This window comes from Ranitomeya imitator, chromosome 9, assembly GCF_032444005.1.
Source record: "Ranitomeya imitator isolate aRanImi1 chromosome 9, aRanImi1.pri, whole genome shotgun sequence".
Classification (NCBI taxonomy): domain Eukaryota; kingdom Metazoa; phylum Chordata; class Amphibia; order Anura; family Dendrobatidae; genus Ranitomeya; species Ranitomeya imitator.
In genome coordinates this window covers 45,099,318-45,119,737 of record NC_091290.1, presented here as the reverse complement: position 1 = coordinate 45,119,737, position 20,420 = coordinate 45,099,318, and the positions used below count along the sequence as shown (strand labels likewise).

The window sequence follows — 20,420 nt, the reverse complement described above, 5'->3', positions numbered from 1 at the left end:
GGAATGGACATTATAATGTTTGACAAATGTATGCAGACTAGACCAGGTCGCAGCCTTGCAAACCTGTTCTGCTGAGGCCTGGTGCCGAACGGCCCAGGAAGCCCCCACTGCTCTAGTCGAATGAGCCTTGATTCCGGCCGGAACCGTCATGCCCATGGAGCGGTAAGCCTCCTGAATGGTCGCCCTTATCCATCTGGCCAGGGTAGATTTTGAAGCCGCGCATCCCTTCCTGCGACCCTGCGGAAGGACAAACAGAGCATCCGTGGAAACGTACCTCCTCAGAGCCCTCACCAGATCCAACGTATGGAGAGCCTTTTCTACACGGTGCGTAGGTGCCGGACAAAAAGAGGGCAGAACAATATCTTCATTAATGTGAAATGATGAAACAACCTTCGGCAAAAAGGATGGAGCTGGTCTGAGCACCACCTTGTCCTGATGAAATCGCAAAAAAGGAGGACGACAAGAAAGAGCTGCCAGCTCCGATACCCGTCTTATGGACGTTATGGCCACTAAAAATACAACTTTCCAAGAGAGAAACATCAAAGAAACCTCTTGAAGAGGCTCAAAAGGAGCGTCCTGTAAAGCCCTTAAGACCAGATTAAGGTCCCAAGCTTCCAAAGGAGTCTTATAAGGAGGGACCTTATGAGCGACTCCTTGGAAAAAAGTCCTGACTTGACGATTAGGAGCAATCCTGCGTTGAAAAAGTACTGATAAAGCCGAAACCTGCCTTTTAAGGGTACTCGGAGCCAGCCCAGAATCCAGACCTGCTTGAAGGAAGGCTAGAATGTTAGGAACGGAGAAACGCAGAGGGGGCAGCCCGCGTTCTCTACACCAGGAAAGAAACACCTTCCAAGTGTGATAATAAATCCTGGCCGAAACGGACTTACGTGCACTGATCATGGTATCAGCCACTTCTTGAGAAAAACCAGCCTGAGTTAAAACCCAAGATTCAACGGCCAGGCCGTCAAACGTAGGACCTCTGAGTTCTGGTGGTAGATCGGCCCTTGAGATAGAAGATCTGGCCGATCGGGGAGCCGCCAAGGAACCCCGGCTAGAAGTTGTACCAGGTCTGCATACCAGGTCCGTCGTTGCCAATCCGGAGCGATCAGGATGGCCGGCACTCTCTCTGATTTGATCTTCTTGATTACTCTCGGGAGCAGTGCCAGAGGAGGGAACAGATAAGAGAGATGAAATTGGTTCCAAGACAGTACCAGCGCATCCACGGCGATAGCCTGGGGATCTTGGTACCGAGAGACAAAACTGGGCACCTTGGCATTCACCTTGGACGCCATTAGATCCACGTCTGGAGTTCCCCAAAGATGGCATATCTGCAAAAATACCTCGGGGTGGAGAGACCATTCCCCGGAGGCTAGACCCTGACGGCTTAGGAAATCTGCCGCCCAGTTTTCTTCACCCGGAATGTGGACCGCTGAGATCAGAGTGATTTCTCTCCGCCCAGAGTAGAATCAGTTTTACCTCCTGCATGGCTGCCTTGCTGCGGGTGCCCCCCTGGTGATTTATGTAGGCTACTGCTGTAGCGTTGTCCGACTGAATCCGGACAGGGCGACCCGCCAGAAGATGGTGAAAACATAACAAGGCTAGCCGGACCGCTCGAATCTCTAAGATATTGATGGGGAGTTTTGATTCCCGAGGAGACCAGCGTCCCTGAGCTGTGTGATGGAAGAACACTGCTCCCCAACCAAGGAGACTGGAATCTGTTGAGACCACTAGCCAATTGGTTGGGGGAAAGGGCTTCCCCCTGAGAAGAGATGAGCTGTTTAGCCACCAAGCGAGAGCTTGTCTGGTCTGAAAAGACAACCGAAATTTGCGGTTGAGAGAGAGAGAGGATTTTTGTTCCATGCTGATAGGATTGCACGTTGGAGGGGTCGAAGATGAAACTGTGCAAACGGAACCGCCTCTATGGTTGCAACCATCTTTCCTAACACCCTCATCCCGGACCGAATCGAATGAGGGTATGGTTGTAGAAGGTTCCTCACTTCCCGCCGAAGGGCTAGGACCTTGTCCTGGGGAAGGATAGTTAAGGCTTGAGAGGTGTCGAAGGTCATGCCTAAGAAAGAGATTTTTCGAGACGGCCGTAGAGATGACTTCCTTAAATTTACCAACCAACCTAGACGGGAAAGGGTGTCCAGAGTGATGTCGACATTTTCCTTGCAAGACTGAAATGTCGGTCCCTTGATCAGCAAATCGTCTAGGTATGGCAAGACAACTATACCTGCAGAATGGACACCACAGTCGACATGACTTTTGTGAACACCCTGGGAGCGGAAGCCAGTCCGAAAGGTAATGCCGTGAACTGGAAGTGTAGATTGTTTACGGCAAACCGGAGAAATCTTTGATGGAGCGGAAAGATGGGAAGATGAAGATAAGCATCCTGAATGTCTACTGAGGCCAAAAATTCTCCCTTTTCCAGAGAGGCGATGACCGACCGCAGAGACTCCATCCGAAAGTGTCGAACGCGGACAAACTTGTTTAAGAGTTTGAGATCTAGAATAGGCCTCACTGCTCCATCCTTTTTGGGCACTACAAAAAGATTGGAATAAAAGCCCTGGAATCTTTCTTCCTTTGGAACAGGAGAAATGACACCGCTGATCTGGAGAGACTCTATGGAATTGAACAAGCTTTGACGAAGAGATTTGCACTTGGGAAGACGGGATGGAAAGAACCGGGGAGGAGGAAGGCAGACGAGCTCTATTTTGTAACCTGAAGCTATGAGCTCTGCCACCCACTGGTCGTGGATTACCTGAAGCCAGACCTGGCGAAATAAAAGTAGACGTCCGCCTACCCTTTTGGAGATGCCCGGAAGAGGCCTCCAGTCACTTGGCCGAAAATCTTTGCGTCCTAGATCCTCTAGATCTAGAAGACTGGGGACGCATTCTTCCCCCCTGACTGGCCGAATAAGGGGTCCGACCGTCTCGGTCCTGATTGGGCCGACCCTGCGCAGGAGAACCTGATGCTGGGGCCCATCTGACATAGCGAAAGGTTCTAAAGCGAGCCTGAAAATGGCGCCGAAAAGGCTGTCTGGCCCTCTGCTGAGGAAGGAATTTACTTTTCCCTCCTGTGGAGTCAGAAATGAGCTGATCCAGCTTTTCTCCGAACAAACGACCACTCTGATACGGCAGGGATGTAAGAGATTTCTTAGAGGTAGAATCAGCCCGCCAGGACCTTAACCAAAGGGCCCTTCTGATGGCAATAGCATTAGAAGCAGCTGAGGAAGCACAATCTGCCGCATCCAGAGATGCGTTAATCAGATAGCTACCGGCCATAGCTACCTGAGAAGACATTTCAGCCAATTCTGCTGACACATTACCTTCCTGGAGAGCCTTAGATAACGAGTCAGACCAAGATATCATAGCCCTGGCAACCCAGGTTGCCGCAAAAGAAGGAAAAAGTGCTGAGCTTGAGGCCTCAAAGACGGAACGAGCCAAGCTCTCTATAAGACGATCCGTAGGATCCTTAATTGATGAGCCATTAGGGAGAGATAGTAACGTGTTAGAGGCTAAACGGGACACTGGAGGATCTACAGAAGGATTTTCTGCCCAATCACTACAAAGTTCCGAAGCAAAAGGATACCTAGCCTTCAGAGCTCTTTGCCCTGAAAAGCGTTTGTCCGGGTGCTCCCTATTGCGTCGAATGAGGTCCTCGAACTCAGGATGAGAGGAAAAAACCCTATGGGCCCGTTTAGACCGCTTAAATGAGACCTTATGATCAGAGGAAGAGACGAGCTCGTCTTCTATCCCCAAAGACTGATTGACAGCTTCAATTAGGCTGTCTACTGACTCCTGAAACCCAGGTTTATCAAAATTAAGAGACCCTTCTGACTTGTAGTCAGTCTCAACTTCACCGCTTTCTGCAGGGGAAGGAGAGCGAGATACGGAACTCCAGGATGCGGAAGCACCTGAGTGCCTGGGAGACGCTTTGCGAATCCGCTTTCCATGCGTCTGTCGAGTGAGAGCGCGCCCCCTGCAGGCCGCAGACTCCTGAGACCCCGAGGCCCTCTCTGAGACAGACGGATTACCGGTCCCGACCGCCGGGGTCTGCAGTGATTTGATTGCTTCAGTAAGGGACGCCATGGATTGTGACAAGGACGTGACCCATTCCGGAGGAGCTACCACAGCATCTGGCTGAGGGACCGGAGCTGGAGAGACTACTGGAGGACTGGCGGGGGGGCTCCTGGACATGTTCAGGGTCACAGGCCTTACAGAGGCGATTACTTTGGGCGTGCGGAAAAAGGGCACTACAAGATACACAACTGGAAAAAAGAACCGTGTGAGTCTTAACCCTTCTAGACATAATGATCCGTAATGCTATACCCAGGGCCAGAGACTGGGAAAAAAAGGAATGCTTCAGCCAGATGGAGGGAGAAGCACTTACCCCAGTCCTGTGTCCCCACGAGTACCGAGATGGATCCTCAAAGCATGATGCTGAGCCCAAAAGCGCTGTTTTATATGCATAGCAGGCCTTAGGGGGGAGGGACCGCCAAACGATGCTGCGGCCTGGAGCAGGCCCGAAGCCGGGGCCTCAATTTTTCCCCCTTAGAGCGAGGAGAGCCGGAACCGGAAGTGACGCACCGGAAGGGGCGGAGCCTCACAGTGCGGTCCGATGGCCGGAAGTCCCGGCTCCAGGAAGCTGCTCCACGCCCGAAGCGGCCAGGCAGGGCCGATGCCTCCGGGGGGACAGCGGCGCTAACCGCGCGCCGCCGGACCACGCTGCAGCGTAGCTGCACCACAGCGTCGCCCGACATAACGCCACAGCGCCGGACAACGCTGCAGCGCCAACGCCCCAGCGCCGGATCACGCCGCAGCGCAGAAGTCCCAACACAGCAGCGCCGACCAAGACGCCGGCCTCAGCAGTGCTGAAAAAAAGGCACCGCACTCCCGGAGGACACAGCCGCAGGTAATGCCAGGAGCCCCCCCATCATACCGCACTATCGAGGGGTAGAACCAATGACGGTGCAGGAACCCTATCTCCATTATCCCCAGGATAAGGAGAGGGACCGTCCACCACCCCAGCTAACACCGCAGGGGTGTAGAATTCAGGGGGGAACACACGGACATCTTATGGGCACCTGTACAGCCTGGAGTCTAGGTACCTCAGGGTGGTCAGGGCTAAGTCCGGTGAAGAATCCCACGTCGCGGGGAAGGATACGTGGAGAAACATCGCACGTACTTGCCCGTTGATGGTTTGGGGAGATCGGACCCTCAAAAAGGTCCGTCGCCCCTTCAATCCAAAGATGTTGAAAAATCGGGTCCATCGATCCAGGACCCAGAGATGTGCCTCCTTGAGACACTAAGCATGAACTGGAGTCTCTGGTAGCCAGTGTCAGGGTGTATATGATGGAGGAGGAGCTATTTTTTTTTTAAGTTTACTTAGTGTCAGCCTCCTGGCGGCAGAAGCATACACCCACAGTCCTGTGTCCCCCAATGAGGCGAAGGAGAAACTTTGTGTCAGTCTGAACTTTTGGCCTCGGCTGTAGAGTAGCTCCACTCAGCTGCTCGTCCTCGATTATATGCGGTAGGTAGATTAAACGGAAACGTCATAATGACCGGTTCGCTTTCAGTCTCTGTCTATGGAGGGGATGTAGAGGAAAACAAACAATTGGGAAACGCTACAGTTGATGCTTGTCAGTAATGGTTTCCATTGAGTTGAGCATAAAGATCCGTGCTGCCCTGCTCCAGGCCGTCCTGGCAACCAGACCGGGGTAGTCTTTATTTCTGAGGCTAATATCCGTGGCCTGGCTTTTTAGATGGTCCTCATTAGTGATGAGCGAGCATGCTCGGGTGCTAACTGGGTGTCTTCGGTGTGCTCGAGTAATATGTTAGAGACCCCGCCGTTGCATGTCTAGCAAACACAAGTGTTGTGGCTGTCGAACAGTCGCGAGTAATGCATCCGCGGGGACTCGGGATATATTTTTCGAGCACGCCGAAGACAATCAGTTAGCACCCGAGCATGCTCAGATAACACCTTATCCAAGCACATTCGCTCTTCACTAGTCCTCATGACATTAATGGGTCAAGTAAAGAGGTGCCCTGGATGCTGGGCCATGGATGTCGGCCTCAAAAGTGAAGACTGCCCTTGACCGGCAGCCACAGAGGACTGGACTCAGGATCAGGGCAGTGCAAATCTTTTTTTTTTTTTGTCCATCTTTGGATTTAATGGATCTTGTTTCTTCTACTGTATATAGGAAGTAAATCTACTGAAGGACCGCCGTGGACCACCACTCCTCATGTGCTAGTGTGTGTATAGAAGGCCTGGAGACGCGTGCCGTGTACCTTACTGTGCACACCCGGAGCAGCCGAGCCGCCACGTCCGCACCAGACTTGCTGCATTGCTCTGATCATTCTGCTGCCTGTAGGAAGCGGATTGAAGAAGGGTCCCGGTGGGCTCTAGCGGACCCTTGCAAAAATGTCAGGGAAGTGCTGAGATCCTGATTGTACTTATGTAAGTAGTTATCATTCTGTTCTGTACATCATGATTAGGTTTTCTTTTGTAGGCTTTAAGATCCTTTGCCTCCGACCAATAACCGTCATTTCATTGATGACCACATGGAACCGTTCATGTCACTGTGATTGTCTGCAGTGGTTTTGTAAAATGTAAATCTGTTCAATGTCCTTTTTTTTTTTTTAAATAAAATATTCCGTTCCTCCAGTCTTGCTCTTTCCTGTACACATCCTACTGCAGAGAAGACGACCCTATCGGTCACAGGTCCATTAGTATATTCCTCCGTCGCACCCCGGAAAAAGATTTCCTTACAAGCAAAACCACCACCGCTAAAACCGTGCCACCAAGAACCGTGCCGATCACCACGGCTGCGTAGTTTGTGCTGGCTGTTGGGAAGAAAAACAAAAGTGAGTGAGTAACTAAGATATTTTTATTTATTTTTTTATTTTTAAACAAACCAACTAGAATCAATGGTTTTCTGTAACCAGAAAACCCCTTTAAGGTCCAGTTCACAATGTACTTATACAAAAACAGAATTCAGACGAAACCCCCAATCCACCTTTGTTGTTCCAGAGAAAATGTTGAAAATCTGTCTGCGGCCCATAGCCCGAGAAGAGACGAGTGCAGACAGCCTGGGATCCATGCCGCCCATGGTTTAGGCAGCATGAATCATCTGACAGGTTCCCTTTAAATAGACATTTTTATACAGGGGAGTTAGATCTCTGTTTTAGAAAAATGGCTCCGATAATGAATAGTTATGAGCGCAAGTGCTCGTTACTATTGCACAACTCCATTTTTGAAATTTTTGCTGTTTACCAACAACGCGGAAGATTTACTAAGAAAATGAGGTCAGAATTCAGACTAAATTTATGCCCAAAAAAACTAGTTCACCTTCACCACATTTATATTTTTGTCTTTGAAAATAGATGAGGTTATAGCAGGAGGGATACGGCTTATAGGGAATCTGTCACCAGGTTTTTGCCACCTAATCTGAGAGCATCATAATATAGAAACAGAGACTCTGATTCCAGTAATGTGTCACTTACTAGGCTGCTTGCTGTAGTTTTGATAAAATCATTGTTTTATCAGCAGTAGATTATCACTAGATGACTAGTAAACCTGCTCCCATGTTGTCCTCCATATTTCTGAGCTCTGTACAATCCCACTCCCCACCAATTGGCAGCTTTCTGCCTATGCACAGTGTACAGAGAAAGCAGTCAGTGGTGTGGACAGGGTTATGCAGGGCTCTGAGTAGATCTACAGCAGAGAAAACAAGGATGTTATCAAAACTACAGCAAACAGCCCAGTAAGTGATACATTGCTGGAATCAGGGTCTCTTCCTGTACATTATGCAGCTCTCAGATCGGGTGGCAAAATTCTGGTGACAGATTCCCTTTAAATTGCAACAATGTGTGTCACAATGTAGTCCAACCCTTTTATTGGCACTGATTGGACACGCTTACACTTCCAAGCTGTGGTTCTTATCTGTTGTTAGGACCAGCACCAAGTCCCTCTTGGAGGTATTTCTAATTGCTTGTTACTATGGTTACAGTGCCTGACAACCACCAGGCGGCCGGTCCCTAGCACCAGTCAGCCCACGTCTGTACCTGAGAACCAATCGCTGGTCCCCATACTCGCCTTTTTTCCGTTCCTCCCGTATCACATGGATGGGGTTGGTGGTGATGTGGTAGGTCCTGGTCTCCAGGATCGCCTTTGGTGGTTGCTTAGACAGTAATTGTAAAGGACAGCAGGAACTACAAGACTTTGAGTGGTTAGACTTGAGGCAGAGCTTTACTTCACAGCTTATAAATACCTAATAAGAGAAACAATAAGATATATACATAATGATGGATGGCAAAACAATAATATGTTATCATATGTTTAGCTGTTACTGTCCTTTCAAGAAGAGTTTCCAGCAGTCTCATTATCATCAGAGACAGGATTACAATGACAGATAACACCTCTATATACAGCTGATGACACAGAATCCAAAAATCCCAATAGGTGATGTTATAGCTCACCTCCTGTACAATGACAGGTAATGTCTCCATATACAGCTGATAACACTGGATCCACCATTCACAATAGGTGATGTCACAGCTCACCTCCTCCCCCTCCCTTAACAATGACCCATGCACCCTTCAGGACGAAAGATAGGGTCAGCGTCTGTTTATTGTGTCTACGTACATGTGTCGTTTCCTGAAACAACAGGAAGTTTCATAGTTTATAAGGCTGAAGACACAAATTCATCAAGTTCAACATATAACATGTTGATCCAGAGGAAGACAAAAACCCCATGGAGCAGACAATAATGGCTTCATATTAGGGGAAAAATTCCTTCCCGACTCCACATGCGGCAATCAGACTAGTTCCCTGATCATCGCTCCATTAGAATCTAGTGGCCATGAATGTAATATTAGATTTTTCTTTAACCCCTTCATGACATTGGGATTTTTCATTTTTCCGTGTTCGTTTTTCACTCCCCTCCTTCCCAGAGCCATAACTTTTTTATTTTTCCGTTAATTTGGCCATGTGAGGGCTTATTTTTTGCGGGACGAGTTGTACTTTTGAACGACATCATTGGTTTTAGCATGTCGTGTACCAGAAAACGGGAAAAAAATTCCAAGTGCGGTGAAATTGCAGAAAAAGTGCAATCCCACACTTGTTTTTTGTTTGGCTTTTTTGCTAGTTTCACTAAATGCTAAAACTGACCTGCCATTATGATTCTCCAGGTCAGTACGAGTTTGTAGACACCTAACATGACTAGGTTATTTTTTATCTAGGTGGTGAAAAAAAATTCCAAACTTTGCTAAAAAAAATAAAAAAAAATTGCGCCATTTTCCGATACCCATAGCGTCTCCATTTTTCGTGATCTGGGGTCGGTTCAGGGCTTATTTTTTGCGTGCCGAGATGACGTTTTTAATGATAGCATTTCGGTGCAGATGTGTTCTTTTGATCGCCCGTTATTGCATTTTAATGCAATGTTGCGGCGACCAAAAAAACGTAATTCTGGCGTTTTGAATTTTTTTCCCGCTACGCTGTTTAGCGATCAGGCTAATGCTTTTTTTTAGTTGATAGATTGGGCGATTCTGAGCGCGGCGATACCAAATATGCGTAGATTTTATATTTTTTTTATTGATTTATTTTGATTGGGGCGAAAGGGGGGTGATTTAAACTTTTATATTTTTTTTTATTTTTTTCACATTTTTTTCAACTTTTTTTTTTTACTTTTGCCATGCTTCAATAGCCTCCATGGGAGGCTAGAAGCAGGCACAACTCGATCGCCTCTGCTACATAGCAGCGATCTGCTGATCGCTGCTATGTAGCAGAAATGGAGGTGTGCTGTGAGCGCCGACCACAGGGTGGCGCTCACTGCCACCGGTGATCAGTAACCATAGAGGTCTCTAGGACCTCTATGGTTACAATGGAGATGCATCGCCGGCGTCGGCGATGACGTCATTTCCGGCCGCCCGGCCGGATGCGGTAGTTAAATGCCGCTGTCTGCGTTTGACAGCGGCATTTAACTAGTTAATAGGTGCGGGCAGATCGCGATTCTGCCCACGCCTATTACGGGCACATGTCAGCTGTTCAAAACAGCTGACATGTCCCGGCTTTGGTGAGGGCTCACCGCGGAGCTCACATCAAAGCAGGGGATCTGACCTCGGACGTACTATCCCGTCCGAGGTCAGAAAGGGGTTAATGGCATCCAGGCCCTCCTTGAACTTCAGAGTCTTAAAAAAAAGAACCAGTAGCCAGTGTGAAAAGTGAGATTTCTATTTTAGATTTTTTTTTTTTTTTTTAATACAAAAAAATCTGAAAATTTGTAAAAAAAAATAAAAAATAAAAATACACTTTTGTCTATGTGACTAAGCAGTGGTGTGCTCAGGTAATAGTGGAGTAGGCCTAAAGTGTGTCCCACTATTTCCGTAGAGGGGTTACCTACAAATGATGTCGGGGAGAGAAGGATACAACCATTGGAATCTCAACAATTGATCCTTTTGTTCAGCAGGAGGATGAGATCCATGCCGTGATGTGCCAAGTGTTTCTACGTTTGGGAGTTATTATGACTGACTGCAGTCTAAAGGTACCTTCACACATAACGATATTGTTAACGATATCGTTGCTTTTTGTGATGTAGCAACGATATCGTTAAGGAAATCGTTCTGTGTGACAGCGACCAACGATCAGGCCCCTGCTGTGATATCGTTGGTCGCTGAAGAAAGTCCAGAACTTTATTTCGTCGCTGGATCTCCCGCGGACATCGCTGGATCGGCGTGTGTGACACCGATTCAGTGATGTCTTCACTGGTAACCAGGGTAAACATCGGGTAACTAAGCGCAGGGCCGCGCTTAGTAACCCGATGTTTACCCTGGTTACCATCCTAAAAGTTTAAAAAAACAAACACTACATACTTACCTACCGCTGTCTGTCCCCGGCGCTCTGCTCTGCACTCCTGTACTGTCTGTGAGCGTCGGTCAGCCGGAAAGCAGAGCGGTGACGTCACCGCTCTGCTTTCCGGCCGCTGTGCTCACAGCCAGTACAGGAGGAGTGCAGAGAAGCAGAGCGCCGGGGACACACAGCGGTAGGTAAGTATGTAGTGGTTGTTTTTTTTACTTTTAGGATGGTAACCAGGGTAAACATCGGGTTACTAAGCGCGGCCCTGCGCTTAGTTACCCGATGTTTACCCTGGTTACCGGCATCGTTGGTCGCTGGAGAGCGGTCTGTGTGACAGCTCTCCAGCGACCAAACAGCGACGCTGCAGCGATCCAAATCGTTGTCGGTGTCGCTGCAGCGTCGCTTAATGTGAAGGGGCCTTAATGTATACGAGGGCCTTCAAAGGAATTATCCAGTTTAAATAAATTATCACCTAACGGGGGTAGGTTCCTCGTTCTGCTGATTGATGCAGGTGCCTGAGGTTAGAATCCCATCTATCCCATCAATAGAATGGAAAGAAGAACTTGAGAAGTAATCTATGAATTAATTGAGAAGTAATCTATGCTTTGGGTGTGACCCCCCCTGGTGAACGGAGACCTTTTTTTGGTTTGTTCAGTCTTCATCTGATCAGAAATGTCCACGATTCTGTAGAACATGTGAGTGTTGAAACCATCAAGCATATTGTGCCTCTTGAAGACAAGGTAGCCAAAAAGCTTCTGGAGCCTCTGTGAGCAGGCGCGTTCCATAGAAGTTGAGCGGATCAAGCTTTATTGGTCTACAATTCTCTTTTTTAAAGGGAATCTGTCATCAGGTTTTTGCTATTTAACCTGAGAGTAGCATAATATATGCTGTGTGTTGTAGCTTCAATACATTCAGTGTTTCATCAGCAAGAGATTATCACTACGAGACTAGAGCTCACATACCAGGCAGTCAGGGTAATCTATGTAACCACACCCCTACCTCTGATTGGCAGCTTGCTGACAGTGTATACAGTAAGCTACCAATCAGGGGTGTGGGCGGGGTTATACACAGTGTAAGTCTTATCTCTGCTACATCGTACAAAACAAGGGTTCTATCAAAATTACACCAAGCAGCCTAGTAAGTGATACATCACTGGAATCAGGCTTTCTTGCCTTCTATTATGCTGCTTTCAATTTATGTAGCAAAAACCTGCTGACAGATTCTCTTTAAGACGGCCCCTCAAGAAACACTAAGTTCTGAATTTCTTTACATATTATACAAGTCAAAGCACTAGAAAAACTCGTCATTCCTACCATAGAGGAGCCAGAAATCTGGGCAACTCCTGAGAGATGCAGTGTGAACACCATCTTGTTGTCTTCCCTTGAGATGTTCTTTGCCATTCTGTTGTCTAAACACCTGGAACTGAATGAAAAGTATATTGGTTAGGAATGGATGATGTTTTATGTAAAGACGACCCGTGCCCTTCCCTGACGTGTCTGTTCTCCTAAACCAGAGATCTAACCAGATGTGCCGCCATTGTTATTTGGGCGGCACGGTGGCACAGTGGTTAGCACAGCAGCCTTGCAGCGCTGGAGTCCTGGGTTCAAACCCCACCAAGGACAACATCTGCAAAGAGTTTGTATGTTCTCTCCGTGTTTGCGTGGGTTTCCTCTGGGTTCTCCGGTTTCCTCCCACATTCCAAAGACATACTGATAGGGATTCTAGATTGTGAGCCCTAACGGGGACAGTGATGATAATGTGTGCAAACTGTAAAGCGCTGCAGAATATGTTAGCGCTATATAGAAAAAAATAAATAAATAAAGATTTTTTTTTTTTTATCAGGAGTCCAAGTATTTAGTGACGCACTAAAGTAGTATCGCTCCATAATGTAAGTGAAGTGGAGCTCTCATGGCAGGAGTTCTCCACTTCAGTCTTATTTTCTTTATGGAGCAAGACTACTTTAAGGAAATCTGAGCAAAATAAGTTTTTCTCATGCGATTGTTTAACAGATGTTTGAATTCCAGCAGAGGAGATAGCATCACTAATTCCACTACGTCACCTACAAATTCCATCATATGTTACCCAGACAGGACCTTGGTGTCTCTCCAGAATGTTACCTTATACTCTGCTGACTTGGTCAATGTGAGGATAGCAGAGCAAAATAGACCTAAAGGTCTCTCTTCACAATGATCCTCCAAAATTGACACCTTTTGGTCATTTTATAGATTGTGATCACGTGCCTCTGCATCATGGTACAGATGCTTTAGTTACAGGGAGTCTGACAGTAGGATCAACCTCTCCAGGCCAGCTACAGCTCTGGCAAAAATTAGGAGACCACTGCAAAATGTTCAGTTTTTAAGTTTTTTCTCTTTATAGGTTTTTTTTTTTTTAGTAAAATGTAAATTGTTCTTTTGATCTATAAATTACTGACAACATGTCTCCGAAGTTCCAAGCAAAACATTTTGCATTTATTTTCTGAAAATGAGAAATGGTCAAAATAACAAAAAAATGCATTGTTTGCAGACCTCAAATAATGCATAGTTCATAATCATTTAGAAACAACAATACTAATGTTTTATCTTGGGAAGAGATCAGAAATCAATATTTTGTGGAATAACCATGATTTTTATTCACAGTTTTCATGCGTCTTGGCATGCTTTCCACCAGTCTTTCACACTGCTTTCTGCGTGACCTTATGCCACTCCTGGTACAAAAATGTAAGCAGTTCTTTGTTTGATGGCTTGTGACTATCCAGCATCCTCTTGATTACACTCCAGAGGTTTTCAATGGGGTTCAGGTCTGGAGATTGGGCTGCCCATGACAGGGATTTGATGTGGTGCTCCTTCATCAACACCTTGATTGACCTAGCTGTGTGGCATGGGACATTGACCTGCTGGAAAAACCAGTCCTCAGAGTGGGGGAACATTGCCTGAGCAGAAGGAATCAACTGTTTTTCCAAGATAATCTTGTATGCAGCTTGATTCATACGTCTTCGCAAAGATTAACCTGCCCAATTCCAGCCTTGCTGAAGCATCCCCAGATCATCACTGATCCTCCACCAAATTTCACAGTGGGTGCAATACATTGTGGCTTGTACGCCTCTTCGGGTCTCCGTCTAACCATAAGACGACCAGGTGTTGGGCAAAGCTGAAAATTAGACTCATCAGAGAAGATTGCCTTACTCCAGTCCTCTATGGTCCAATCCTTATGGTCTTTGGCAAACTTGAGCCTGGCTCTCCTTTGCTTCTCATTGATGAAAGGCTTTTTTCTACCTTTACATGACTTGAGTCCTGCCTCTAGGAGCCTGTTACGAACTGTTCTTGCCGTGCACTACACCCCAGCTGCCATTTGCCATTCCTTTTGTAGGTCACTTGATGTCATCCTGCGGTTGCTGAGTGACATTCGACTAAGATGATGGTCATCCCGGTCAGTGGAGAGTCGTTTTCACCCTCTGGAGGTCTGTAGCTTTGTTGTCCCCAATGTCTGCTGCTTGACCTTGTTGTAATGGACTGCCATCTTAGAAATTTTAAGGATGAAGGCAACATGACGCTCACTGTATCCCTCTGCTAGAAAAGCCAGAATTGAGCCCTTCTTTTCCTCACTCAAGACTTTTCTTTTCAACTCCTTTGGCATGGTTAAAAGTTAATTTTTCTTTCCTATTACTTTTGTGATATTACTAGCACTTGTTTTGCCATCCAGCTTGTCCTATTGCAAGAGGATTGTGAACACCACAGCAGGGTTTTTTATACTTTCCTTTGTTAAATTAAGATTTGGTTCAGGTGATCACCTAATCAGAAGCTCAATAAGTAGAATGAGGTGTACTCTGGTTAGAATTCAACTGACACTGGAATGGAATGGCTGTCAGACATGTAGAGAAGCTGATTTTTATAAAACTGTGCAGTGGTCTCTTAATTTTTGCCAGAACTGTATATGGGCATGCAGGTCATAGGAAACTGAATAAAATGATACCTTGATACCTGATAGCCTTTGTTTTATTGCAGAGAAATCCACATTTTTCTTAATATGTAAATGAGCTGTTAAGATCTATGGGCCGGACATAGATCTTCCTGAAAATCTGCCTCCAGAGATTATTGTAACTGAAAAGAGACGTTACCAGTTTGAAACATAATGACTGACAGTCTTCTCTCTTGATCTTCCTGTCTCACTCTGGTAATGCTGCTTTACATTTATAATAACCTCTGGAGGCAGATTCTCATGGAGATCTACGTCCGGCCCATAGATCTTTACAGGTCATTTACATATTAAGAAAAACGTGGATTTCTCGGGAATAAAACATCAGATCGCAGATATCAAGGTATCATTTTATTCAGCTTCCTATGACCTACATGCCCATATAGACGGCTTAGATGGGTTGATCCTATGGAAAGACTCCATTTAAAATTTTTTATTAAGGACAGAAATAGCTAAATATACAGATGTAGCAAAGGTTACCTTGACTCACAGTGCATCGTCCTGATAACTTCCTTCGACAATGTATCTCATTGCATAAGCCATTGACCAATGTCGAGATAGGTGTTGAGTTACTTTTTTTGCGCCACGATATGAGTCAATGTAACCTTTGATTCATCTGGATCTTATCAATACAAGGTAAGAGAAGTTGCATATGACACAAGCAGATTCACAAGACTCAGACCAAGCAGGGGTACTGGGCACAACAACGGGTGGATGAGCAGAGGGGTATGGAAGCAAGAGACGCTGACCCCCTTTGTTCTTTTCGGTAGAGGACAAGGTGGTCCGTCAATGGAAATTCTGTAAAAACTACCTTCACTTAGGCAATGAAGGTAAACACGAGAATTTTTTTATTTTTCTAAGAGTTTCCTTGGAGGTTTAGGAAGACGACAAAAAAACAACACAATGAAAGTTAGTTTCTTACCCATCCTGGATGAAGTAGGACCTGGTTTTGTTCCTGTTGCTCACCAGCTTACATTCCATGATGACCAGCCGGACGTCGCTCCTGTTGGTCTCTGCGGTCACCGTGACAGAAAGCCTCTCAGAACCCCCGATGTGCAGGAGAGGGGATGGATCCTCATTTATGTTTGTGGCCAGGACTGGGCCGAGTCCAATGCCAAAACGGAAGTGACCAAACTTTCTGTCAGTCAAGCAATCCGTCCACACAAGATTGGTTCGCTTGGTATTTTGAAGATGATTTTGGACAACCAGTACAGCGGTGTCATTACTGACGTTCCTCACCGCCGCGCTTGTAGTGAATTCCAAGTTATGTTCCTTTAATAAAAGAAAAAAAAGACTCTTGACAAAGTGCTGCGAAGATTTTATCATAGTCCATACAAGCAAACAGTGGAGGCCATAAAATATCCACATTGCAAAAACGATCATGCAAAAAAAAATGATATTCCCCCATTCTCTCCCAAATTCAGCAATCGCCTGCGCTCGTTCTCTCCAAAGACAAATCTTTAGGATTAATCTTCTTAGATATTATTATAAGGTTTAGTTGTTGTTGTTTTTTTAACTATCTCCAGTCAAAATCCCCTCTCCCCAATAATGATTGTAGTGGAATTCTACCTTCACACCTGGAATGGACACTCAAGAGTAGTCGTCATTTTTTTCAAAAATCAAAAGTAAATGTGAAAAAAGCAACTTTGTAATATACTGTATGCTATAGGAGAAATCTGCTTCTTTCTCCTCGACTGATCAATTAATGGATAAAATCGATATAAAGTGAGGACAGATTGTCACATTCCTGGAATAGGAGATGACAGTTGGTGCTTTTAAAATTCTATGGAAAAGGATGGGCGGATCCTCTCAGAAATCCTCCTTAAGAAAAAACCTTCAAGAACTCCTGGAAAACTCTTCTAAATTATTTCTATAGGAAATCCGGTTTGCAGTTCATATGATGAGTTTTGTCTACTTTTTTTTTTTTTCTCGTAAAGACGTTTTAAAAAAAACTCCTAATGGAAACTAATAACGAGGCAAATTATTGAATAAAAAACTGCACATGACAAAAAAAAAAACTCTTCAGGAACAAAAGACTCCCCAGGAAAGGGTTTCCTAAAGTTTCCCGCTTGAAAAACTCATTGTTTTTGAACACCTCAAAAAGTGTCTCTGTCTGAACATCGCCTTATGGATCGCTTTGTAAAACCTCCGGGGGGCCGCAGTCAGTGCCCTTGTGCCATATACATAGCTTTATGCACCGACATATGGCGATACCGGCATTGCTGCAATTCTTGTACTTTGGAGCGTGGTCCTTGTATATATGTATAGTGTTGTGTAACTATATACAAAGTCTCAGTCACTCATCAATGGCCAGGAAGGAGATTCCATCACATGGAGAGAAAATAGTCGTAGGCATTAGTGAACTATAGACGTTACATACCTTCCTGTAATAGAGTGCTAATGCACACGTCTGTCATTGTATAACGGGATGGATACCTCTGGTGCCGCTCATCAGGAGGAATGACCGCTCTGGAGGAATGCTCCTCATGGCAATACTGTATGTGTGTGTATTAGTACCAAAAGACCCAGGTTCTACTTTCTGGGTAAGTGTACTATCAGAAGACTGAAGGCGCCATTAAATGTACAAACATGCTGATTCTCTGATCTGGTTTGCCGCCCTGGTCCGAGGCTTTGGGGGGACCCATCACCAGATTGCCCTCATTATAATGTTTTGTGCTCCGCTACCTGTGGCGTACATATCCCGGCTGGGAGCTTTCCTGGCGCTGTGCTGCGATGATGCAGAACGGCAGCTACAGAGGAGCTCCTGTCGCCTCTGCTGTGACATGCCGGCGCGATGACGTCATCAGCTGGCGCTAGTGCGCATGTACCCGCTGGCCAGACTAAAAGTGGAACCTCGGGGAAGAGCAGAACGTCAGGGGAACGGGAGCAAGGTAAAGATGTCTTTTTTTTTTTATTAATATTTGTATAGGATGTGCTGGCTCATGCCATATGGGAGCTCACACTGTATACAGAAGACTATGTACGGGCTCATACTGTATATAGGAGGCTATATGGGGGCTCATACTGTATATAGGAGGCTATATGGAGGCTCATACTGTATATAGGAGGCTCATACTGTATATAGGAGGCTATATGGGGGCTCATACTGTATATAGGAGGCTATATGGGGGCTCACGCTGTATATAGGAGGCTATATGGGGGCTCATACTGTATATAGGAGGCTATATGGGGGCTCACACTATATACAGAAGACTGTGGGGGCTCATTCTGTATATAGCAGGCTATGTGGGGGCTCATATTGTGTATAGGAGGCTATATGGGGGCTCACACTATACAGAAGGCTATGTGGGGGCTCATATTGTGTATAAGAGGCTATATGAGGGTTCATACTGTATACAGAAGGCTATGTGGGGGCTCATTGTGTATAGGAGGCTATATGAGGGCTCAAACTGTATGGAGAAGGCTATGTGCATGCTCATACTGTATATAGGAGGCCTGATTGAAGGAATTCCCCGATGAAACCCTGAATTACTAAAAGAGGGGGGAAAACTTGTCAGAAGAAGATGCAATTAAGCTAAATACACAACTGTTCAGGCCACATAGGGTCTCTCTCTCTCTCTCACAATGTATGTATATCTATATATATGCACTGCTCAAAAAAATAAAGGGAACACTTAAACAACAGAATCTAACTCCAAGTAAATCAAACTTCTGTGAAATCACACTGTCCACTTAGGAAACAACACTGATTGACAATCAATTTCACATGCTGCTGTGCAAATGGAATAGAAAACAGGTGGAAATTATTGGCAATTATCAAGACACCCTCAATAAAGGAGTGGTTCTGCAGGTGGGGACCACAGACCACATCTCAGTACCAAGGCTTTCTGGCTGATGTTTTGGTCACTTTTGAATGTTGGTTGTGCTTTCACACTCATGGTAGCATAATACGGACTCTACAACCCACACAAGTGGCTCAGGTAGTGCAGCTCATCCAGGATGGCACATCAATGCGAGCTGTGGTAAGGTTTGCTGTGTCTGTCAGCGTAGTGTCCAGAGGCTGGAGGCACTACTAGGAGACAGGCCAGTAGACCAGGAGATGTGGACGGGGCCGTTGGAGGGCAACAACTCAGCAGCAGGACCGATACCTCAGCCTTTGTGCAAGGAGGAATAGGAGGAGCACTGCTAGAGCCCTGCAAAATGACCTACAGCAGGCCACAAATGTGCATGTGTCTGCACAAACGGTTAGAAACCGACTCCATGAGGATGGTCTGAGTACCAGATGTCCACAGATGGGGGATGTGCTCACAGCCCAACAACGTGCAGGACACTTGGCATTTGCTAAAGAACACCAGGATTGGCAAATTCACCACTGGCACCCTGTGCTCTTCACAGATGAAAGCAGGATCACACTGAGCACATGTGACAGACATGACAGAGTCTGGAGACGCCGTGGAGAGCGATCTGCTGCCTGCAACATCCTTCAGCATGACCGGTTTGTCAGTGGGTCAGTAATGGTGTGGGGTGGCATTTCTTTGAAGGGCCGCACAGCCCTCCATGTGCTCGCCAGAGGTAGCCTGACTGCCATTAGGTACCGAGACGAGATCCTCAGACCCCTTGTGAGACCATATGCTGGTGCGGTTGGCCCTGGGTTCCTCCTAATGCAGGACAATGTCAGACCTCATGTGGCTGGAGTGTGTCAGCAGTTCCTGCAAGATGAAGGCATTGAAGCTATGGACTGGCCCGCCCATTCCCCAAACATGTATCCGATAGAGCACATCTGGAACATCATGTCTCGCATCATCCACCAACGTCACGTTGCACCACAGACTGTCCAGGAGTTGGCGGATGCTTTAGTCCAGGTCTGGGAGGAGATCCCTCTGGAGATCATCCGCCACCTCATTAGGGGCATGCCCAGGTAGGTAGGTCATACAGGCACGTGAAGGCCACACACACTACTGAGCATCATTTCCTTGAGGCATTTGAGGCATTTTCACTGAAGTTGGATCAGCCTGTAACTTCATTTTTCACTTTGATTTTGAGCATCATTCAACTCCAGACCTCCGTGGGATATTAGTTTTGATTTACGTTGATCATTTTTAGGTTTTATTGTTCTCAACACATTCCACTATGTAATAAATAAAGATTTACAACTGGAATATTTCATTCAGTGATATCTAGGATGTGAGATTTTAGTGTTCCCTTTATTTTTTTTTGAGCAGTGGAGGAAGACACATGTGGTGTCGAAACATGAATGTATGCAATATTGTTACTGAAGAAATCTGGAACTTTTTAATGGATAAATAAAAGGTATATTTTACTCTACCATTTGACTGATCGTTGGAGAAACAAAAAGATTTTTCTTTACATGTGTGGATTTGTCCCAATCCGTTTTCTGTGCGAACTGTAACCACTGGTTGGATGTATTCCTGTTTCTTCAAAGTGGTAAGCTGGCTTTGCTAAAAACACACACATATATATATATATATATATATATATATATATATATATATATATATATATATATATTATTATTATATATTAGTCCATGTCCATAGAAACGGGACTATGAGGTACGTGGATTTTTTGTGGTGTTCATTGACACTTGACTGGCCATTTATGATCTGAAGGGT

The 20,420-nt window shown here is 45.9% G+C and overlaps 1 protein-coding gene across 1 annotated transcript in view; it reads left to right on the top strand.

Moving 5' to 3' along the window:
• Nucleotides 1–6,666, top strand: part of GATD1 (glutamine amidotransferase class 1 domain containing 1) — a 31,551-nt gene extending 24,885 nt beyond the window's left edge. The window contains exon 8 of the mRNA XM_069740420.1: nucleotides 6,203–6,666. Coding sequence (XP_069596521.1) covers nucleotides 6,203–6,209 — 7 coding nt within the window. The 3' untranslated portion in view covers nucleotides 6,210–6,666. The remainder of the gene's footprint in view (nucleotides 1–6,202) is intronic.
• The last annotated feature ends 13,754 nt before the right edge of the window (nucleotides 6,667–20,420 follow it).